Genomic DNA, 19,675 nt, shown 5'->3' on the forward strand with positions numbered 1-19,675 from the left:
CTGTCCATGAGACTGAGATAACTTTTACTAGTAATAGTACTTTCTCTTCTACAGACAGAATGCCTAACAAGCTGAAGAAACTGCTGGTTCTTCTGGTCATCATCCTGCACGAAACTGGATCAACCACACCCTGCAGCCAGAGCTGTTACCCATCCTGTGTGTGCAGCAGAAATTTAGGCCTCACCTCTGTTCCTGAGGATCTGTCAAAAAGTCTCACTTACCTTGACTTAAGTGGGAATGACATTGCAACCATTAGTCGAAAAACTTTATTAAGATACAGAAGATTGGAAAAATTGGTTCTGTCCTCAAACCAAATAATTGACATTCAGTCTGGTTCATTTCCAGTTCTACCACAGCTACTAGAGTTGTCCCTGAACTCTAACAAAATAACTAACATCCAACGTGGCGCATTCTCAAACATACCTCGGCTTCAAAAGTTGTTCCTGTCCTCTAACCGAATAACTAACATCCAGCATGGTGTATTTACAAGCCTAGCGCAGCTTCAAGAGTTGTCCCTGTCCTCTAACCAAATAACTAACATCCAGCGTGGTGCATTCAAAAACCTACCACAGCTTCAAAAGTTGTTCCTGTCCTCTAACCGAATAACTAACATCCAACGTGGCACATTCTTAAACCTACCACAGCTTCAAAAGTTGTTCCTGTCCTCTAACCGAATAACTTTCATCCAGCATGGTGCATTTAGAAACCTAGCGCAGCTTCAAGAGTTGTCCCTGTCCCAGAACCAAATCCAGCATGTCGAAATCTCAAACCTACCACAGCTTCAAAACTTGAATCTGGCCCGTAACCAAATAACAAACATCCGGCATGGTGTATTTAGAAACCTACCACAGCTTCAAAACTTGAATCTGAAAAATAACCAAATAAGTAACATCCAGCTTAGTGCATTCTCAAATCTACTACAGCTGCAGTCATTGTACCTGAATGGCAACAGAATAAAAACCATTCAGTCTGATGCACTTTCAAACCTACCCCAGTTACAAACGTTGCAATTGCACTCCAACCAGATGGAGACACTTTCCTCAACAGCCTATTCCATGCTGTCATCAATCTCTTCCGTAACAATGCAGTGGAACCCCTGGCAGTGTGACTGTAGGATGCTTCCGTTTCGCCTTCAGATGAATGGGTCTCATTCATTTGAAAATCACATGACATGTTCCAAACCTGATAACTTGCAAGGGCAGAAGCTGAAAGATATCAATCCTGAAGATTTCTGCAAAGAGCCAACCATTCGCAGCTTTCACAGGGTTGACAATGACACATTGGTGCAGGGCGAGACTCTCCATTTGGTTTGTGAAGCGTCAGGTATGCCTAAACCAGACGTCACAGTCACCTTCCCATCTGGACTGAATACAACTGTTGAGTCAGGAGGGAGGGTGACTGTGGAGGTGAAGAATACCACAGCTACAGTCACCATAACAGGTGTTACTGCAGCAGATGCTGGTCAGTACACCTGTATTGCAACAAACCCAGCTGGCTCTGCATCTGCCACACTCTCTGTCAATGTCCACCTGAAAGTTCCTACAACTACTGCAAAATTGAATGCTCCACCACTCACTGATACTTTAACCCATCCCATGGTCACGAGCAACAGTAATCTTGCATCTTCTGCTACTTTCTCCCCACCTGTACCTGTTGGCTCTACACCTTCAGAACACCTCTTATCTTCTCCCAGTTCCTCCCTACCTGGCTCTACACCAGGTCCTTCACAACACCTTGTGTCTTCTAAGACTTCCTCCCTTTCCATAAATACTAGCTCTACGCCTTCAGATCAGACAGAATCGGATCCCACTTTCTCTGTACCTGTCCTTGTCCATTCTTCACCTCCAAAGGAACCTGAATCTAATCCCAATCCGACCCTGTCTGTTCTCATTGCCACCATGGCTGGTGCAGCTGCCGTCATATGTTTCATCGTTCTAACACTCTGTTGGAAGAGGTGGACCAGGAATCGATCTACTGTTGCCCCAGACCCCGGTGTTGTGTACAACAGTACAGACACCACACCTGGTGTTGTGTACAACAGTACAGACACCACAGCTGGTGTTGTGTACAACAGTACAGACACCACACCTGGTGTTGTGTACAACAGTACAGACACCACACCTGGTGTTGTGTACAACAGTACAGACACCACAGCTACTGTAACAACCGGTGGTCATGACCAGATGCAGCATCAAAATGCTGATGCCTGATGATTTGACAGGTCATTAAGACACAGTCACCCCCCATGTCTGCTACTTTCTACATGTGTCAATATGTAGTATCATATTCCAAAAGCTCAGCTTTTTGAAACTACATAATTGTATACAATGTACAGTATGTACCAAGATACACTTCTGAAGCTCTATTCTCCAGTGTGAATATATTTAGCCAGTGCCTATGAGCATGTGAATTCTCATCTTGTAGTAAGATTAAAGCCCGGATGTGCAAAAGGTTGGAAAAGTGCATGGCATTGTACACTGTAAATTGAACTTGCACTTCTCGTCATGGAATGGACTGCATATGAATGAGGTGATGGGCTGATAGAAAGCTGATAGTCAGATTTTAATTAGTTTGTAATTTTATTAGCAACATATGGCTTAATTGTGTATGACATCATCAAGTAGGCTGATAGCCAGAGCTTGATGTAATTACATGTTGTTGTTAGTTGTTGTTGTTAGTGTGATATTACTAACTTGACTGATAGAGTTTAATCAGCGTGTGTTATTATTACTTTGGCTGATGGACAGATCTTAATCAGTATCATCATTAACTATGCTGATGAACATAATCTTAATCAGTGTATCAGTGTGTTATTATTAACGGCAACTTATGGGTTGATAGAGGCAACATTCTACATATGTATCTAGGTTGATACTAATGATAGAGCTTTATCGGCATTTGTGTATTATTAACTCGGCTGATAGAACTTAATCAGTACATTATTATTAATTTGGCAGATGGACAAACTTCAGTGTCAATCGTTTTTAACTAGTGAGTGTTATTATTAAGACTGTAGGCTGTATATATAGTTTGTGTGTTGCTGTGTATAATTAACTTGGGTGATGGACAGGGTTTAATGATTATTTGATAGGATTTAAGATTCAGAGTGTTCAGGCTTTAATTTGCATGTTCATACTGCCCTTGTTATTGATTGTAACACATGCTTTAGGCTAATAATACAACTTCATGCAACTTGTTGAATAAACTAAAGAAATGTCACATTGTAGACATCTTTCCTGTAAATTCACACTAAAATGCCTATTATATAAGAACATTAATTTGCCAATAGCATAGCTGTTTTGCTTGCCCTACTCAAAGGGACAGACAATTCATTTTCTCCCAGTAATTTGCAATCTATACACACATAGCTTCATTTGTGTAGTTCACTGTGACTAGCAGGAGTCTTGACATCTACACATATACAAGATGTATCTAAAAGAATACCGTTTATGATTATCTTTCACTTGTACCCCTTACTTCCACCTTTCTACCAGGATTGACAGTGACAGACATATTTCTATAGCCCGGAACACAGACCGGATTGCTCACAATGGATAAAGGGGTTATCACACAATACATTGTGTACATATATATTATATGTATTGTAAAGCAACAACATTTCTCCTAACGAACCATAGTTCACATGTACCCTCCCACCTCCACCTCCCTGCCAGGGTACACAGCCACAGACATGTTCCCATACCCCGGCACCTGAACACACTGGTTGTTGACCATGACTAGGGGGGTCTGACAGGTACACTGGTAAACCCCGGGGGCATGACGCTGGCAGAGGGATCCTTCCGGACACAGCTCCAGGTCCAACTCACAGTAGTTCAGGTCTACAGAAAATACAGGATTGTAGCGTTAGTAAAAATGTCTTGAATTTCATACATGTATATCCCATAAAAGGACGATAATCTATTGCACAAAAATGTTAGTAAAACACACACAAATGCACAGAAAACAAAGCCTGTGCACTGAGGTAAGAGACTTACCCAGCAGGTAGAGGCCGTCTGAATCCTTGTTGCTCCACCTTATCCATCCGGAGGGACGACTCATGGACATTTTCAGCATCCCATTACTGTTGAACCCTGAAACATAGGGGGACATTGTTACTTCAACTGCTTCTACTACCACTACTACTACTACTACTACAACTACAATACTACCCAGTAGTATCCAGCTGTTGTAATTCCGCCAAAAATAATAAAGCCAGGAGATCTAGGTCTCACCGATACACTGTGGGATGTCCAAGCAGATGGACTGCAGCTGTTTGGGTTGTCCTCGGAACTGTTCGGCCACCATGAAGTCTCCTCCCAGAGAATCCATGCCCTGAGTGTGATGAACAAGACTCTTACACAGTCAATAAATGAGAGAAGGAAGGAGAGGACAAGTTAAGATTAGAAAGACCAATGAACCAACCAACCAACCAACCAACCAACCAAACCAACCAACCAACCAACCAACCAACCAACCAACCAACCAGGCAAGAGACATAACTACCGGTAAATAAAAAAATGAATGAATGAATGAATGAAAGGAAAATGAATGGTGCTATGCAGGGTTGAATCTTGGTTAAACTTCACAATAAAGCCAAGATTCATTCCCTATTTACCTCCCAATTGACCACCCAATTGTACCATTTGCCTCAACAGGAGCAAAATGGTACAATTGGGTAGTCAATTTGACCATCCCCTGCCCCAAAAGAAATCTGCTTGGAGATTGCTTAGAGATGAAAACTCCCCCCACCTGGAAGAAGACAAACTGGGCTGCAGTCTTCATGTCCTGCAGGTTGATTCCGTTGAAGACACTGATGAGACCGTCTCGTCTCACCTCCAAAGGAAGGGGTTCATCGGGGTTGTACCTGGAGGGGAGGGGAGGGGTTACAGTCAAACCTGTACTAGTGACCACCTCTTCATAAGGATCATCTGGCCATTGACATACAGTCAAACCTGTACAAGTGACCACCTGGTCACTAATATACAGTCAAACTTGTACTAGTGACCACCTCTACATACATGTATAGACCACCTGGCCATTGACTTTATTAAAGTTTATACATTTGTACAATGTACAAAGATCACCTGGCCTTTGATATACAGTCTAACCTGTACTAGTGACCACCTTTTGAAATGAACACCTGGACATTGTAGTGGTTACAGACAAACCTGTACTGGTGTTATAGTTACCTGGGGAGGCAGGTTTGTCCGTTGCCATAGTAACCATCCCTACAGGTGCACCTGAACTGGGCGGGGCCAGTCTTGTTGCAGAAGGCATGCTCGTCACAGTCATGCAGATCTGCCGCACACATGTCCACATCTGCAAAACAAGACTTCGTTCATACCATATACAGTATATACAGCTGTAGCAGCCTTGTGCTTAGGGTTCTAAAGGTTCTCGGTTCAAATCCCTAGCAAGTCGTTATGTTGTATCCTGGGGAAAGACAAATTAACACCCTTTTTTCTCACTTGACTCAGCTCAAAATGTGTGTGCGTTTGAGCTGTGTGTTTGTGAGAGTGTTTGCATGCATATTGCCATTTTTTTTGCTGAAGGGGCAGATCTGAACTACCGGTATTCGCTCACAAAGATGTACTCTGACACGACTCTATTGACTTTGTTGGTACCCTTCTCAAACTGTTCAAATTCTAGTACAATGTACAAGGTGCAACTATATTGAAAAAATAACACTGCACTAAGATTTATTCTTGTTAATATTCCAAGTTCGATTCCTGCCCTGTTTTGTTTTGTCTTCATGGTTACCAGTAAATCCTCTGGCCCGACTTCAAACAAAAAGGATTTTTTCCAAGCCAATGCTTTCTATCTGCATCACTTGTATAATTCTTTGGAAAAATTAGGCAACATTCTTGCTAGGGCCACATCAATTTAATTGGTTGCTTTTCGGATTCCAAAATAACAGTACTGTTCTGGCATAGAAGATGCGATCCCCTAGCCTGAGTGTCAGCCTTGCTAGCTTTCATCCGCTACCCAAGATCCGCTCCCCACGCGGATCTTGGGTAGTGGACGAAAGCTAACAAGGCTGACACTCAGGCTAGCGATCCCCTGTTCCAACACCTCCATGTTATGAATTTCCTATATTCCGATGCCCCAATCTTCTGACACCACCATATTCTTACACCCATATGATCCGACATCCCCTTGTTCTGACATCCACATGTTCTAACACTGACATGAACCCCAGGCCTGACAACCTTGAGCATACATGTAGGGGTGTCCCCGGGGATGAATACAGTCAGCTAAAGATATTCCACCCAGCCTGATATTTCTAACATGTCCTGTAACAATCATGATTTTTTTCCTTAAAACGCCAGAGAACCAAGGAAATAAGTTGGTGTACAGATTGCTGTCAAAGCCAGATAGGAAACATGTAGAGCCAGAAAAGTGAATTATATGCTACAAAGAAGGGTTCTAAGCAATTAGGATTGTGATTATTTCAACCATACCGTCAAAATGATCAGTTACAAATCATGTGGCTTTGTACGTTAATGAAAATGCCGCAATAATTACCCACCTTGAGTATGCAGCCTACTTGGAATGTCAACAACAGACTATGATCTTTCATCTTTCAACTTTCATCTCCTCCAAACATACTAGAGTCTGGCTCATTGGAACAACTTTAATCACAGCAAACTAAAATCTAATTCTACTCACTTGAGGGAGCAGAAACTGTGTGGCCATATATATATACAGTTGGGGAACAACAAACCACACAGTTGTATACAGTTGGATATGCCAGGCTCAACATTCACAGGACTTCCTTGGCTTAACTGGGACCACTTGAGCTGACTTCTCAGTAAATTCTACGGGAGTCAAGAAAATTAGTTCAACTTGTTGCTATGAGGACTTCTCAGATGGGAAATATATATAACTGCTGTTAAGGGTCAGAAAAGTGAATCATATGCTACAAAGAAGGGTTCTACGCAATCGGGATTATGATTATTTCAACCATTCCGTGAAAATGATCAGTTACAAATCATGTGGCTTTGTACATTAAAGAAAACGCCACAATTACTAACCTTAACTACGCAGCCTGTCTTGGAATGCCAACATCGGAAACTGACTTTCATCTCTTCTAAACATACAGACCTGAGTCTGACTTATTGGATCAACTTTAATCACAGCAAGCTAAAATCTAATTCTACTCACTTGAGGGAGCAGATACTGTGTGGGCATATATATATATAGTTGGGGAACAAACTGCGCAGTTGTACATTTGGCTACGGCAGGTACAACAGCCACCAGACTTTCTTGGCTTGTCTCAGATCACTTGAGCTGACTTCTAAGTACACTCTACGGGAGTTTGTGTCTGGATACAGTTCTTGAGTACACTGTTTCTCGGTAAGTCTTTTCTTACATCTGTCAGACATTTCAATGGTGATAGTTTGTATTTTAATGTCTCCTTTTTGGGGCAAGGGCTTGACATGTTCTCGTGGAGACATAACCTACATGTAGAAGGATATTTTAAAGTTACATTTTAAAGTTGTTATTAAGGTGGACACTGATAAGGAAACATACAATTCAGCCTCCGGGCTGCAAAATGTTTTTAATCAATAAACCAGTCATATAACCATACAACACACAAAAATATACTTTTTATACACGTCATATATACAGTTGGGGAACAACCCGGACAGCTGTACAGTTAGACACGCCGGGCACAGCAGCCACAGGACTTCCTTGCCTGGGACCACTTGAGCTGCCTTCTCAGTACAATCTACAAGAGTTTGTGTCTGGATACATTTCTTTTGGACACTGTTTCTCGGTAAGTCTTCTTCATCTTACATCTATCATGTCTATCTGATTCTTTGATTTGTAAAAAAAGGTGACAAGTCTTTTTCCTTTCTTGGGGAGTGATTTTCAAGAATAGGCCATATCTATAAATAGCAGTAAAAGAACATGTATCTGAACTTACAACTTTCATACAGTAGGCCTGGCCCTGGGCAAAGAAAAGACTTTTGCACCTTTCAAAAACATGTAGTAACATTTATTTAATATCTAAATTGATGTTGCACCAAGTAAACAGTAGTGCCAAAGGGTGCTGAATTACATACATGTACTTATTATAAATGTTACAGTAGGTTGAAAACTTTACATTCTATATATATAAGCAAGATCTGCGCATAGGAGATTCAGTTTCCAAATTTGTTTTGTACGCACGTGCGTGAAATAGGGGATAGGGCTTTTTCTATGTCGATTTATTTTGGATAGCAAGTAGAAGAGCTGGCTACATGTAGACTCTTTGCAATTTCTAAAGTGGGATTTCTCATGACACTGGGTTGCATGGACTGGCAAATTTCAAGCTTAGACCTTCCATCCACGTTTGCAGGGAGGACAGGCATAAGTGAAGATAGGCATGTATACCCACTACTGAGGGCTATCCGAGTTGCATGTTTCCTGGGTTGTTGTGCCGTAATGCTGGAGGTCCAAAAGGGAGCTGCATATTCCAGAATCGGATGTATATACACATGATAAAACTCACTGAAGTTACTTAAGGGGAGTCAAAAATGATTCAAAGTTTTTAAAAGAGGAGTCTGGAACTAGGTTTACTTGTAATGGATTTAATCAATGGATGACTTCAGAATATTTACATATATTAAATACTAGTAATAAAAATTAGAAACTTAGAAACAATATCAGCATTAAAGCTGACCTGCATATTTGGTGACCAAAAGGGTTACACATTTGATCCAACAGGTGTAAGATGTTCAGTGCAAAATCAATTTTCTCAGTTTCTCAAACCCCAAATTAGTGAAAATTATACTACTTAAGCCACGATCAAAGAAATAATAAAATTGTTAGCCAGAGGCAGGAAACTGGGAGATTATTTTAAGCTCTGCAATGCCACCAAAACGATCACTTGCTAATCATGTGGCTTTGTACTGTGATGAAAACGCCATTGTTTTTTGGCAACAATTACTGTCCTTAACTACACGGCCTAAATGGAATGTCAACATCATTGTGAACTTGATGACTTTCATCTCTAGAGTCTGACTTATTGGAACAACTTTAATCACAGCAAACTAAAATCTAATTCTACTCACTTGAGGGAGCAGAAACTGTGTGGGCACATACATGTACATGTATACATGTAAAGTTGGGGAACAAACCGCGCAGTTGTACCGTTGGATACGAAAGGAACAACAGCCAAAAGACTTTTTCAAACTTACTAATAGATATTCTATCTTTTTTTCTAGAAACGGTAGACATATTAGTGTGACAGGGCGTCATTGTAGCAGGTATACCCAGGACCAAGGGTTACTTGTAAAGCGTGTTTCTGTTCACGTTCAATCTTCCTGGTTTGTTGTACCGGTGTTCAGATGTGGGGGTGTTGGGATGTGGGGGGTACTTTCCAGCCGCCTCCCGAAGCCTGTTATACTAGTTTTCTAGAGGCTTATCAATGGCAGAAATTACTTGTGGAGGGGCAGTCACAGGAGAGCAAATCATCATTACCTTTAAGTTACCTTTCAAAATCATTCGGTTTTACATCTACACTTTCAATTGATCGAGAGATTGATGGATAAGGCTGGGTTCATAGATAGAAATGTCATCAACATGTACATACCGGGTATTTGTAACGGTAATTAAACTGTTGATTTGGAGGGCATCGTTCACATGAATTAAAAAAGAGAATGGGTCGTAACTTTCAAGGTTTTCTGACACACTGTGAATAGTTGAAGATGGTTGCAAAGCCAAGCTTTAAGGCATAACTGACAGGCCCAAAAATCTACCATTTTATTGGTCAATTTTGAGTGGTTAATTCTATCAAAGGCTTCAAAAAAGATGGTTATCAGGATTGGTTGGACATTTTTTTGGCGTTTCAATTAAGACCCAAAGATATCCTAACTCTACACTATTTCAATAGTCAGCACAAGATATTACCACGATTTACATGTAAATTAATTTATAATTTTTGTTACTGCTGTTTTTGCTTCTTTCAATTGTATTTTTGTAAAATCTCTGTCGAATGTATGGATTCTGATTATTTACATCACTTGATATATGCTTGTATAAACTATATCCATATTGATTTTTAAAAAATATTTATAATTATTTGTTCAGCATTGGTAGATGATGTACATCCAGTGTCTTTGATTATGTATTATGTTTTTCTGCATTTTCTTTTAGTGTCTTAAAAGCAAGCACAAGCTTGGCACATAAAGCAAAGTACATAAAGCTTTTATTAATTCATCAAACTATTAAATCATCTATCTAATCATCAAGCTATTCAATTGTGTATTTCTACCCACTGAAAAGACATGCCAGGCTAACACACATACTATTCACATGATCCTTTTTAGCTTTGGAGGCTACTTGGTTGAGAAGTGCTCCTTAACAGACCAACACAACTTGGAAGATCTGAATCAAACAAGAATCCTTGCTCTACAAAACAGTCAACTGTGAAGAACACATTAGGTATGCAGGACTTGCTGGAATACAATCATGTAGAATACTACATTTGTAACTATAACATGTACAGTAACTATTATTTTGGGGATACAATCTCAACCACTGTGCAATTTCTGTTGCAAAGATTACCATATAGTATTACTTACATGTATACAGTATCCCCTCCCAAAAAAGGACAACAAATTTATTTCAAAACAACTACGAGCCTTAGCCATTGGATGTGCTAAGAATTCCCCGGTACCATTTGAAATGCTGTAAGCGTTGTTGAGCCACCCTTCGTTGTTACAACAAGGTAATGACATACAGGCTGTTGAATTTGATTTTCTACAAAAATATTTACATGTTTTAGTTGAATATAGGTACATACATGTATACCTGACTTACTCAGTACTGAAAAGGGCTTGTCTTTCGAGAGGGGCCGGGGTGCTAAGCCGCGGTCCACTGTTCATTGCACTTGTCAATTGTACCTGTGTTATATATGCTGGATGCTGCTAGAATGACTGACCACACTCTTCCACGGCTTGGGCAAGACTGGTCCAGAGACACGAATACTGCATCTGTCTTCTCTGTCATGATAAGTGGCAGATTACTTCTTCTGTGAGCTAAAACTGGACTGAGATCACTTTTACTAGCAGTACTTTTTCTCCTACAGAAAAAATGTCCACCAAGCTAAAGAAACTGCTGGTTCTTCTGGTCATCATCCTGCACGAAACTGGATCAACCACACCCTGCAGCCAGAGCTGTTACCCATCCTGTGTGTGCAGCAGAAAAGGCCTCACCTGTGTTCCTCAGAATCTGCCAACAAATGTCACTAACCTTGACTTACGTAGGAATGACATTGCAACTATTAATCCATATACTTTATTGAGGTACGGAAATTTGACACAACTGGATCTGTCCCAAAACCGAATAAGTTACATTCAGTCTGGTACATTTCAAGGTCTACCACAGCTCCAAGTGTTGCACCTATCTCATAACAAAATAACTAGCACCCAGCCCGCTGCATTCTCAAACCTACCACAACTCCAAGAGTTAAACCTGTCCTTTAACAAAATAACTAACATCCAGCATGGTGTATTTGCAAACCTATTACAGCTTCAAAAGTTGATCCTGTCCCGTAACCAAATAACAAACATCCAGCCCGCTGCATTCTCAAACCTAGCACAGCTTCAACAGTTGATCCTGTCCGGTAACAAAATAACAAACATCCATCCCGCTGCATTCACAAATCTACCACAGCTCCAGGAGTTGAACCTGTCCTATAACAAAATAACTACCATCCAGGCTGCTGCATTCTTAAACCTAGGACAGCTTCAACAGTTGATCCTGTCCCATAACAAAATAACTAACATCCAGCCCGCTGCATTCTTAAACCTAGGACAGCTTCAAAAGTTGCACCTGTCCTCTAATCAAATAACTTACATCCATCCTGCTGCATTCTCAAACCTACCACAGCTCCAGGAGTTGAACCTGTCCTTTAACCGAATAACTAACATCCAGCATGGTGTATTTAGGCACCTTTTAAAGCTTCAAAAGTTGATCCTGTCCCGTAACCAAATAACTACCATCCAGCCTGCTGCATTCTCAAACCTAGGGCAGCTTCAACAGTTGATCCTGTCCGGTAACAAAATAACAAACATCCAGCCCGCTGCATTCACAAATCTACCAAAGCTCCAGGAGTTGAACCTGTCCTATAACCAAATAACTAACATCCAGCCCGCTGCATTCTTAAACCTAGGACAGCTTCAAAAGTTGATCCTGTCCCGTAACAAAATAACAAACATCCAGCCCACTGCATTCTTAAACCTAGGACAGCTGCAAAAGTTGAAGCTGGACTACAACCAAATAACTGACATCCGGCGTGGTGCATTCTCAAACCTACCACAGCTCCAAGAGTTAAACCTGTCCTTTAACAAAATAACTAACATCAAGCTTGGTGCATTCAGAGATCTACCAAAGCTCCAGGAGTTGCATCTGTCCTATAACCGAATAACTAACATCCAGTATGGTGTATTTAGAAACCTATTACAGCTTCAAAAGTTGCTCCTGTCCCATAACCAAATAACAAACATCCATCCTGCTGCATTCACAAATCTACCAAAGCTCCAGGAGTTGAAGCTGGACTATAACCAAATAACTAACATCCAGTCCACTGCATTCGCAAATCTACCAAAGCTCCAGGAGTTGCACCTATCCGATAACCGAATAACTAACATCCAGCATGGTGTATTTACAAACCTATTACAGCTTCAAAAGTTGCTCCTGTCCCGTAACCAAATAACTTACATCCAGCCCACTGCATTCCAAAACCTACCACAGCTGCAAGAGTTAAACCTGTCTGTTAACAAAATAACTAACATCCAGCATGGTGTATTTACAAACCTATTACAGCTTCAAAAGTTGCTCCTGTCCCGTAACCAAATAACAAACATCCAGCCCACTGCATTCCAAAACCTACCACAGCTCCAAGAGTTGAAGCTGGACTATAACCAAATAACTGACATCCAGCGTGGTGCATTCTCAAACCTAGTACAGCTGCAAAAGTTGTACCTGTACAAAAACCAAATAACTGACATTGATCGTGGTGCATTCTCAAACCTACCACAGCTTCAAAAATTGAATCTGGCAAATAACCAAATAACTAACATCCAGCTTAGTGCATTCTCAGAACTACTACAGCTTCAGTCATTGTACCTGAATGACAACAGAATAAAAACCATTCAGTCTGATGCACTTTCAAACCTACCCCAGTTACAAACGTTGCAATTGCACTCCAACCAGATGGAGACACTTTCCTCAACAGCCTATTCCATGCTGTCATCTATCTCTTACATAACAATTTGGTGGAACCCCTGGCGGTGTGACTGTAGGATGCTTCCCTTTCGCCTTAAGATGAATGGGTCTCATTCATTTGAAAATCGGATGACATGTTCCAAACCTGATAACTTGCAAGGGCAAAAGCTGAAAGATATCAATCCTGAAGATTTAAAGTGTAAAGACCCAACCATTCTAAGCTTTCACAGTGTTGACAATGGCACTTTGGTGCAGGGGGTGACTCTCAATTTGGTTTGTGAAGCTTCAGGTATGCCTAAGCCAGACGTCACAGTCACCCTCCCATCTGGACTGAATGCTACTGTTGAGTCAGGAGGAAAGGTGACTGTGGAGGTGAAGAATACCACAGCTACAGTCACCATAACAGGTGTTACTGCAGCAGATGCTGGTCAGTACACCTGTATCGCAACAAACCCAGCTGGCTCAGCATCTGCCACACTCTCTGTCAATGTCCATCCGGATCTTCCCCTGACTACTACAGAGTTTAATGCTTCATCTATCTCAGTACATCCCACGAGAAACAGCAACCTTGCGTCTTCTACAAGTTTCTCCCTACCTGTACCTGTTGCCTCTACACCTTCAGAACACCTTGTGTCTAAGACTTTCTCCCCTGCTGCACCTGTTGGCTCTACACCTTTAGAACATCTCATGTCCTCTCCCAGTTCCTCCCTACCTGATTCTACACCAGGTCCTTCAGAACACCTTGCATCTTCTCATACTACCTCCCCACCTGTACCTGTTGGCTCTACATCTTCAGAACACCTCTTATCTTCTCCCAGTTCCTCCCTACCTGGCTCTACACCAGGTCCTTCACAACACCTTGTGTCTTCTAAGACTTCCTCCCTTTCCATAAATACTAGCTCTACGCCTTCAGATCAGACAGAATCTGATCCCACTTTCTCTGTACCTGTCCTTGTCCATTCTTCACCTCCAGAAGAACCTGAATCTAATCCCACTCCGACCCTGTCTGTTCTCATTGCCACCATGGCTGGTGCAGCTGCTGTCATAAGTTGCATCATTCTAACACTCTGTTGGAAGAGGTGGACCAGGAATCGCTCTACTGTTGCCGCAGACCCCGGTGTTGTGTACAACAGTACAGACACCACAGCTGGTGTTGTGTACAACAGTACAGACACCACAGCTGGCGTTGTGTACAACAGTACAGACACCACAGCTGGCGTTGTGTACAACAGTACAGACACCACAGCTGGCGTTGTGTACAACAGTACAGACCACCACAGCTGGCGTTGTGTACAACAGTACAGACCACCACACCTGGTGTTGTGTACAACAGTACAGACACCACAGCTGGTGTTGTGTACAACAGTACAGACACCACAGCTGGTGTTGTGTACAACAGTACAGACACCACAGCTGGCGTTGTGTACAACAGTACAGACACCACACCTGGTGTTGTGTACAACAGTACAGACACCACAGCTACTGTAACAACCGGTGGTCATGACCAGATGCAGCATCAAAATGCTGATGCCTGATGATCTGACAGGTCATTAAGACACAGTCACCACCCCATGTCTGCTACTTTCTACATGTGTCGATATGTAGTATCATATTCCAAAAGCTCAGCTTTTTGAAACTACATGTCTTGATACCCTTTTGAAGCTCTGTTCTTAAGTTTGAATATATATTCAGCAAGTGCCTATCAGAGCATGTGAATTCACTAGTCTTGTACTAGTAAGATTGGCTTTAAGGCCCGTATGTGCAAAATGTTGGGAAATTTCCCACGTACACGATGTTGTACATTGTAAATTGAACGTGCACTAGTCCTATTGTCTGTTTGTCTCGTCATGGTATGGACTGTATATTGAGGTGATGAGTTGAGAGCCAGAGCTTGTAATTAGTGATATTACTAACTTTGTGATATTGCTAACTTTAACCAGGAGAGACTTTAACCAGTGTGTATCATTATCAACTAGGCTGATGAAAAGATCTTTATCAATGTGTTATTATTAACAGTAACATTCTTATTAACTAGCCTGATCAGTGTATGTTATTATTAATTTGGCTGATAGACAGTCTTCAATCAGTGTCAATCATTTTTAACAAGGAGGATGAAAAGGGTTTCATCAGTGTGGAGTACTAACTGATTAAGTTAACTGTGTGTGTTATTATTAACTAGGCTGATAAAGCTTAATCAGCATATGTTATTATTAGTATGGCTGATGGACAAACTTCAATCAGTGTCAATCGTTTTCAACTAGGCTGATGAAAAGGGCTCAGTCAGTGTGTAACTGTGTGTTATCATTAAGACTGTAGGCTGTATATGTATTGTGTGTGTAATTAACTTGGTTGATGGACAGGGTTTAATGATTATTTGATAGGATCTAAGAATTCAGAGTGATTAGACTTTATTTGCATGTACATATTGCCCTTGTTGTTGATTGTTACACATGCTTTAGGCTGATAATAAAATTTCATGCAACTTGTTGAATAAACTAAAGAAATGTCACATTGTAGACCACATCTTTCCTATAAGTTTACAATAAAATGCCTAAGAACATTAATTTGCCAATAGCATAGCTGTTTTGCTTGCCCTACACAAAGGGACAGGCGATTCGCACATGCAAAGGCACACAGCCACACAGACATATAATTATACAAACACAAACTCTGGAAGAAGCATTACCTGCAACATGGATGCCCTGCCAAGTATTCAGGGCTGGAAAAACCCTTACCTGCTAAAATATACATGTATCCCAGTAGATGCCCTGTTTAGGGCTACAGAAACCCCTACCTGAGTGATACATACAATGTATATGCCTTGTTCTGGCCTGGAGAAATTCTTACCTGCTACATACATGTAGATGCCTTGTTGAGGGCTGGAGAAACTCTTACCTGCTACATAGATGCCTTGTTCAGGGCTGGAAAAGGCTGCTTGCTGCCACAGATGTGGAGGTTTGACCCTACTCTTCAGCATCCCTGCAGAGCTGAAGGCAACACACTGTTCAGCCTCCAGACATCTCTTCTTCATGGCCTGGGGGAAAGACAGCAGTTAAAGTAACCGAAATAACAAGAATAGTACTAGTACATTGGACACCTGAAGGGAAGAGAAAACAAGGACGGCTTAAGATCACTTGGCAAAGAATAGCTGCAAAAGAACTGAAGAGCTTCCACCACACTTGGGATAGCATTCAAAGAATAGTCCAGGACAGAGGGAACTTACTGGAGAACCTTTGTTGTTGCCGTACATGCAGGGACTGGCATTAAGGGCAGTAAGTAGTAAAGTATGTTGTCTCTTACCTCCGGATTGTTCTTCAGACTGGTAGCTTTGATGATGTCCCCTCCGGGCGAGTCCACCCCCTGGTAGAAGTGGAACGGTCCCCTGGTCATGTCCGGCAGTGGAATGTTGTTCTTCATGGCATACTTCAGAAATCTGTATGAGAAGAAAAATGTCCAGGCTTTCCATCCATTGGCTACTACTACATGACAAACATTCCTTATATACTAGTAGTATCGCCTGCTTATATACATGTATCGCCTGTCTTGTCTGTTGTAATTTGTGTATGCAAACTTTCTGCAATTCAGCGAGTTTTATCCCTGCTGTAAGGCTTGCTTTTTGGTGTCATGAATAAGATACTGTGTCATGTATAAATTTTCTACAAACATACCAAAACCTTACATTCATATAACTATAAGAGAGTAACACTCATGACTACAAGTTTCCAATCTACTTGACTACGTAAGGATTTCACCTTCCTTCACCTGCTAAGCAAAAAAGGAACATACATGTAGTTTTCAGCCATGGTCAACGGTTTGTTGCACTTATCAAAAAGTGCAAACCTCTTAATATACTAGCTATACCAGTCTGTCTTGTCTATCACCTCCAGTGGAAGAGAATACACATATGTAGCTCAACAGTTATACTGGTTGGAAATCATGTTCTTTTCTTTGTAGCAGCTCTCGATCTACTCACACATCTCTCTGCTGCTGAACCATTGTTCTCAGCTCCTCATTCCTCCGCGCCAACGCCTCACTCTGGAGCCGCTCCTCACGTTCATTTCTCTCTGACAAAAGCCTGCAGATAAACATATCAGGACTGTTGAAAACAGTGTTATGATTGAAGCCAATTAAAAGAAAGGTAAATCTTCACAAATGTAACAATGGTAAAGGTTTTCTCATGATCATAGCATTTTTCAGGCTGTAGGGGCAGTGTGTTGTTAGTCTACTGTGTCTAAGGCACAGTATTGGAAGGTGGAGCCCATCCTTCTCCTTCCAGTGCCTTTTACCTCACCAAGTCATAAGGTGTGTTATGCCTTGAGGTGATATATTTTGTGGTAATGCAAAACAAACAAAGCAAAATACAAGCGTAAAACCAAAGAAGTATAAAAAGTGGAAAGTAACAAACTCACTGTATCTTTTTACAGAACAAAGCCAAACAAGGCCTGAAGACTATAGAAAACTCTCAAATTAGAAAAGTATGGAAGCAATCATATACTTATTACTTACTTACTACATGGATGTAGACTCTGGGACACAAAATAAACAACGTGCACTGAGGCTGTGAAAAATAAAAAAATACATATACAAACATAACTTACAAGAACCCTTACACACAGAAAAACATTTTTTCTAGTATAAAGGAGAATTTTTTCAGTAGGAAAGTTAGGAAAATGTAACATAATGATAGTCTTGCACTACACTCTTTATAAATCTTTATCCATTGATGTTCTACAATCTAGCAATCGATATCTGTCAGCTCTATGCAAAGAAAATGAGAATTATGCTCAATGTATTCAATTCATTTGTTCAAGCTTGATTTCGTTGAGTGAATGTGTGACAGCAACTTTACCTTTCTCTGAATTTCTGTGACAGGCTGGCCTGTTTGGACTTCTGATTTCTGTGCTGTTGCTCTCGATACTTCAGGGCCCACTGGACAAAGTCTTGCACACCTAAAACACAGAGAAGCAAAGAAGAGACAATTTCAGTTCAAGGAATACCATTATTTTGGCCTAGGACAGAAACCTTGTTTATACTTGGTGACAGCAAGTTCCACTCTACAAAAGTTTTAGGAAAAAACAAGTTTTGGAACACCTCAATCCTTCGTTGATAACTCTGAATACTTGAAGGCAAGACTATTTCTTGTTCTTTTTTTGGCTGGTATATAGTAGATAGTACATTCTATTAGTCTGTTTGTCCACCAGTTAATTAGTTTATCTATCTACCTTGATGGAGAGACACCTTGGGTCTGAATCCTAGTTGCTGCAGGGAACACTGTACATCACCCACCATCCGAACAACCTCCAGGGGAGGGGCAAGCACCTTCACCTGTAACAACAACATACACAAGCCATGTTATAGCATACTTCATTATATTCATAGGAAGGCCCATAGGTACACTTAGCATTTTTTATTCCACTTTGTATTTTCTATGGGTACTTTGTATTTTCTATGGGTACTTGTTTTTTTCTGTGGGTACTTAGTATTTTCTATGGGTACTTTGTATTTTCTATGGGCACTTTGTATTTTCTATGGGTACTTGTTTTTTTCTGTGGGCACTTTGTATTTTCTATGGGCACTTTGTATTTTCTATGGGCACTTTGTATTTTCTATGGGCACTTTGTATTTTCTATGGGCACTTTGTATTTTCTATGGGCACTTTGTATTTTCTATGGGTACTTGTTTTTTTCTGTGTGTACTTCGCGAAGTTTTTTTGGTGGCTGGCGAAGCGACATTCATTTTGCTTTGATGTGGATGCTCCCATTTTTATTATGGCGGTATATTTCTATTTACCATTCTAGGCAACTAAATTTATTTTAAACCTATTAAAACATAATATACTTTACACTTTGAGAAAATTTTGTTTGTTTTGCATGCAATGTTCCACACGTTTATTAATTAGGAGTATCAAATAGTGATTATTACATCCTGGCATAGATTATGTTAATGTAGACACAGGACCATACTATTTTCGGGGGTGCTAGGACATATTGTTCAGACTTCCGTCAACATTTCCGTAGCGATATATGGTAAATCACTTCCTCGCTGAATGTTAATTACTCCTTTGTATTAAAAAAGCCCGTAATCCTAAAGCGAGGGTTCATTGCCAATGTTGGGAAAAAATTGCATTGCGGTTTGCTGCCCTCCTACCAACCGCGAACGTTCATCACATGCAGTTTACGTAGGAAATATGGACAATATGCCGTTTCAGCAAGAACCTGAAATACAAAATTATTCAAATATTCACAGAAAATAAAATTACACTCTAGGTTGACCGTCTAATCGTGTGGTAAGCTACATGTGTGCTGTAGTGACATGAATTGGCACTTTTGTGGGAGGGGGGCGTCCCAACAAAGGTCAACGACCTCCATGGCTTACGGCCTATGTTTCACGCTTTTGCACTTCATAAATGAACAATTTTAGATGTCAGGTTATTTACTGAAACCAAGGAGGTTGAATA

At 40.9% G+C, this 19,675-nt stretch overlaps 2 protein-coding genes across 4 annotated transcripts in view; one reads left to right on the forward strand and one right to left on the reverse strand.

Moving 5' to 3' along the window:
- LOC109467730 (leucine-rich repeat-containing protein 15-like) lies at nucleotides 1–3,500 on the forward strand. The gene is made up of 2 exons (XM_019765780.1): nucleotides 1–1,817; nucleotides 3,495–3,500. Exons 1-2 carry the CDS (start codon nucleotides 60–62, stop codon nucleotides 3,498–3,500), a joined length of 1,764 nt encoding a protein of 587 aa, XP_019621339.1. The 5' UTR covers nucleotides 1–59.
- LOC109468025 overlaps nucleotides 2,072–19,675 on the reverse strand; it is a 26,789-nt gene continuing 9,185 nt past the window's right edge. Inside the window, exons 8-17 of one of the 3 annotated variants that reach the window (XM_019766234.1) lie at nucleotides 18,441–18,543; nucleotides 18,068–18,167; nucleotides 17,192–17,293; nucleotides 16,519–16,651; nucleotides 16,114–16,252; nucleotides 5,190–5,319; nucleotides 4,750–4,864; nucleotides 4,233–4,332; nucleotides 3,996–4,091; nucleotides 3,474–3,839 (exon numbers count right to left, since the gene is read on the reverse strand). In XM_019766234.1, the coding sequence (XP_019621793.1) occupies nucleotides 3,640–3,839; nucleotides 3,996–4,091; nucleotides 4,233–4,332; nucleotides 4,750–4,864; nucleotides 5,190–5,319; nucleotides 16,114–16,252; nucleotides 16,519–16,651; nucleotides 17,192–17,293; nucleotides 18,068–18,167; nucleotides 18,441–18,543 (1,218 nt within the window). In that variant the 3' untranslated portion in view covers nucleotides 3,474–3,639. Of the gene's footprint in view, nucleotides 3,840–3,995; nucleotides 4,092–4,232; nucleotides 4,333–4,749; nucleotides 4,865–5,189; nucleotides 5,320–16,113; nucleotides 16,253–16,518; nucleotides 16,652–17,191; nucleotides 17,294–18,067; nucleotides 18,168–18,440; nucleotides 18,544–19,675 lie in introns of all 3 variants that reach the window. The other 2 variants (XM_019766236.1, XM_019766235.1) reach the window with 2 other exon arrangements.

The sequence above is a fragment of the Branchiostoma belcheri genome, unplaced genomic scaffold (assembly GCF_001625305.1).
Source record: "Branchiostoma belcheri isolate BF01 breed outbred unplaced genomic scaffold, Haploidv18h27 scaffold19, whole genome shotgun sequence".
NCBI lineage: Eukaryota > Metazoa > Chordata > Leptocardii > Amphioxiformes > Branchiostomatidae > Branchiostoma > Branchiostoma belcheri.

Excerpts from the sequence above, each read along its gene's own strand:
- LOC109467730 (XM_019765780.1), top strand. The coding sequence starts at position 60 with ATGCCTAACAAGCTGAAGAAACTGCTGGTTCTTCTGGTCATCATCCTG.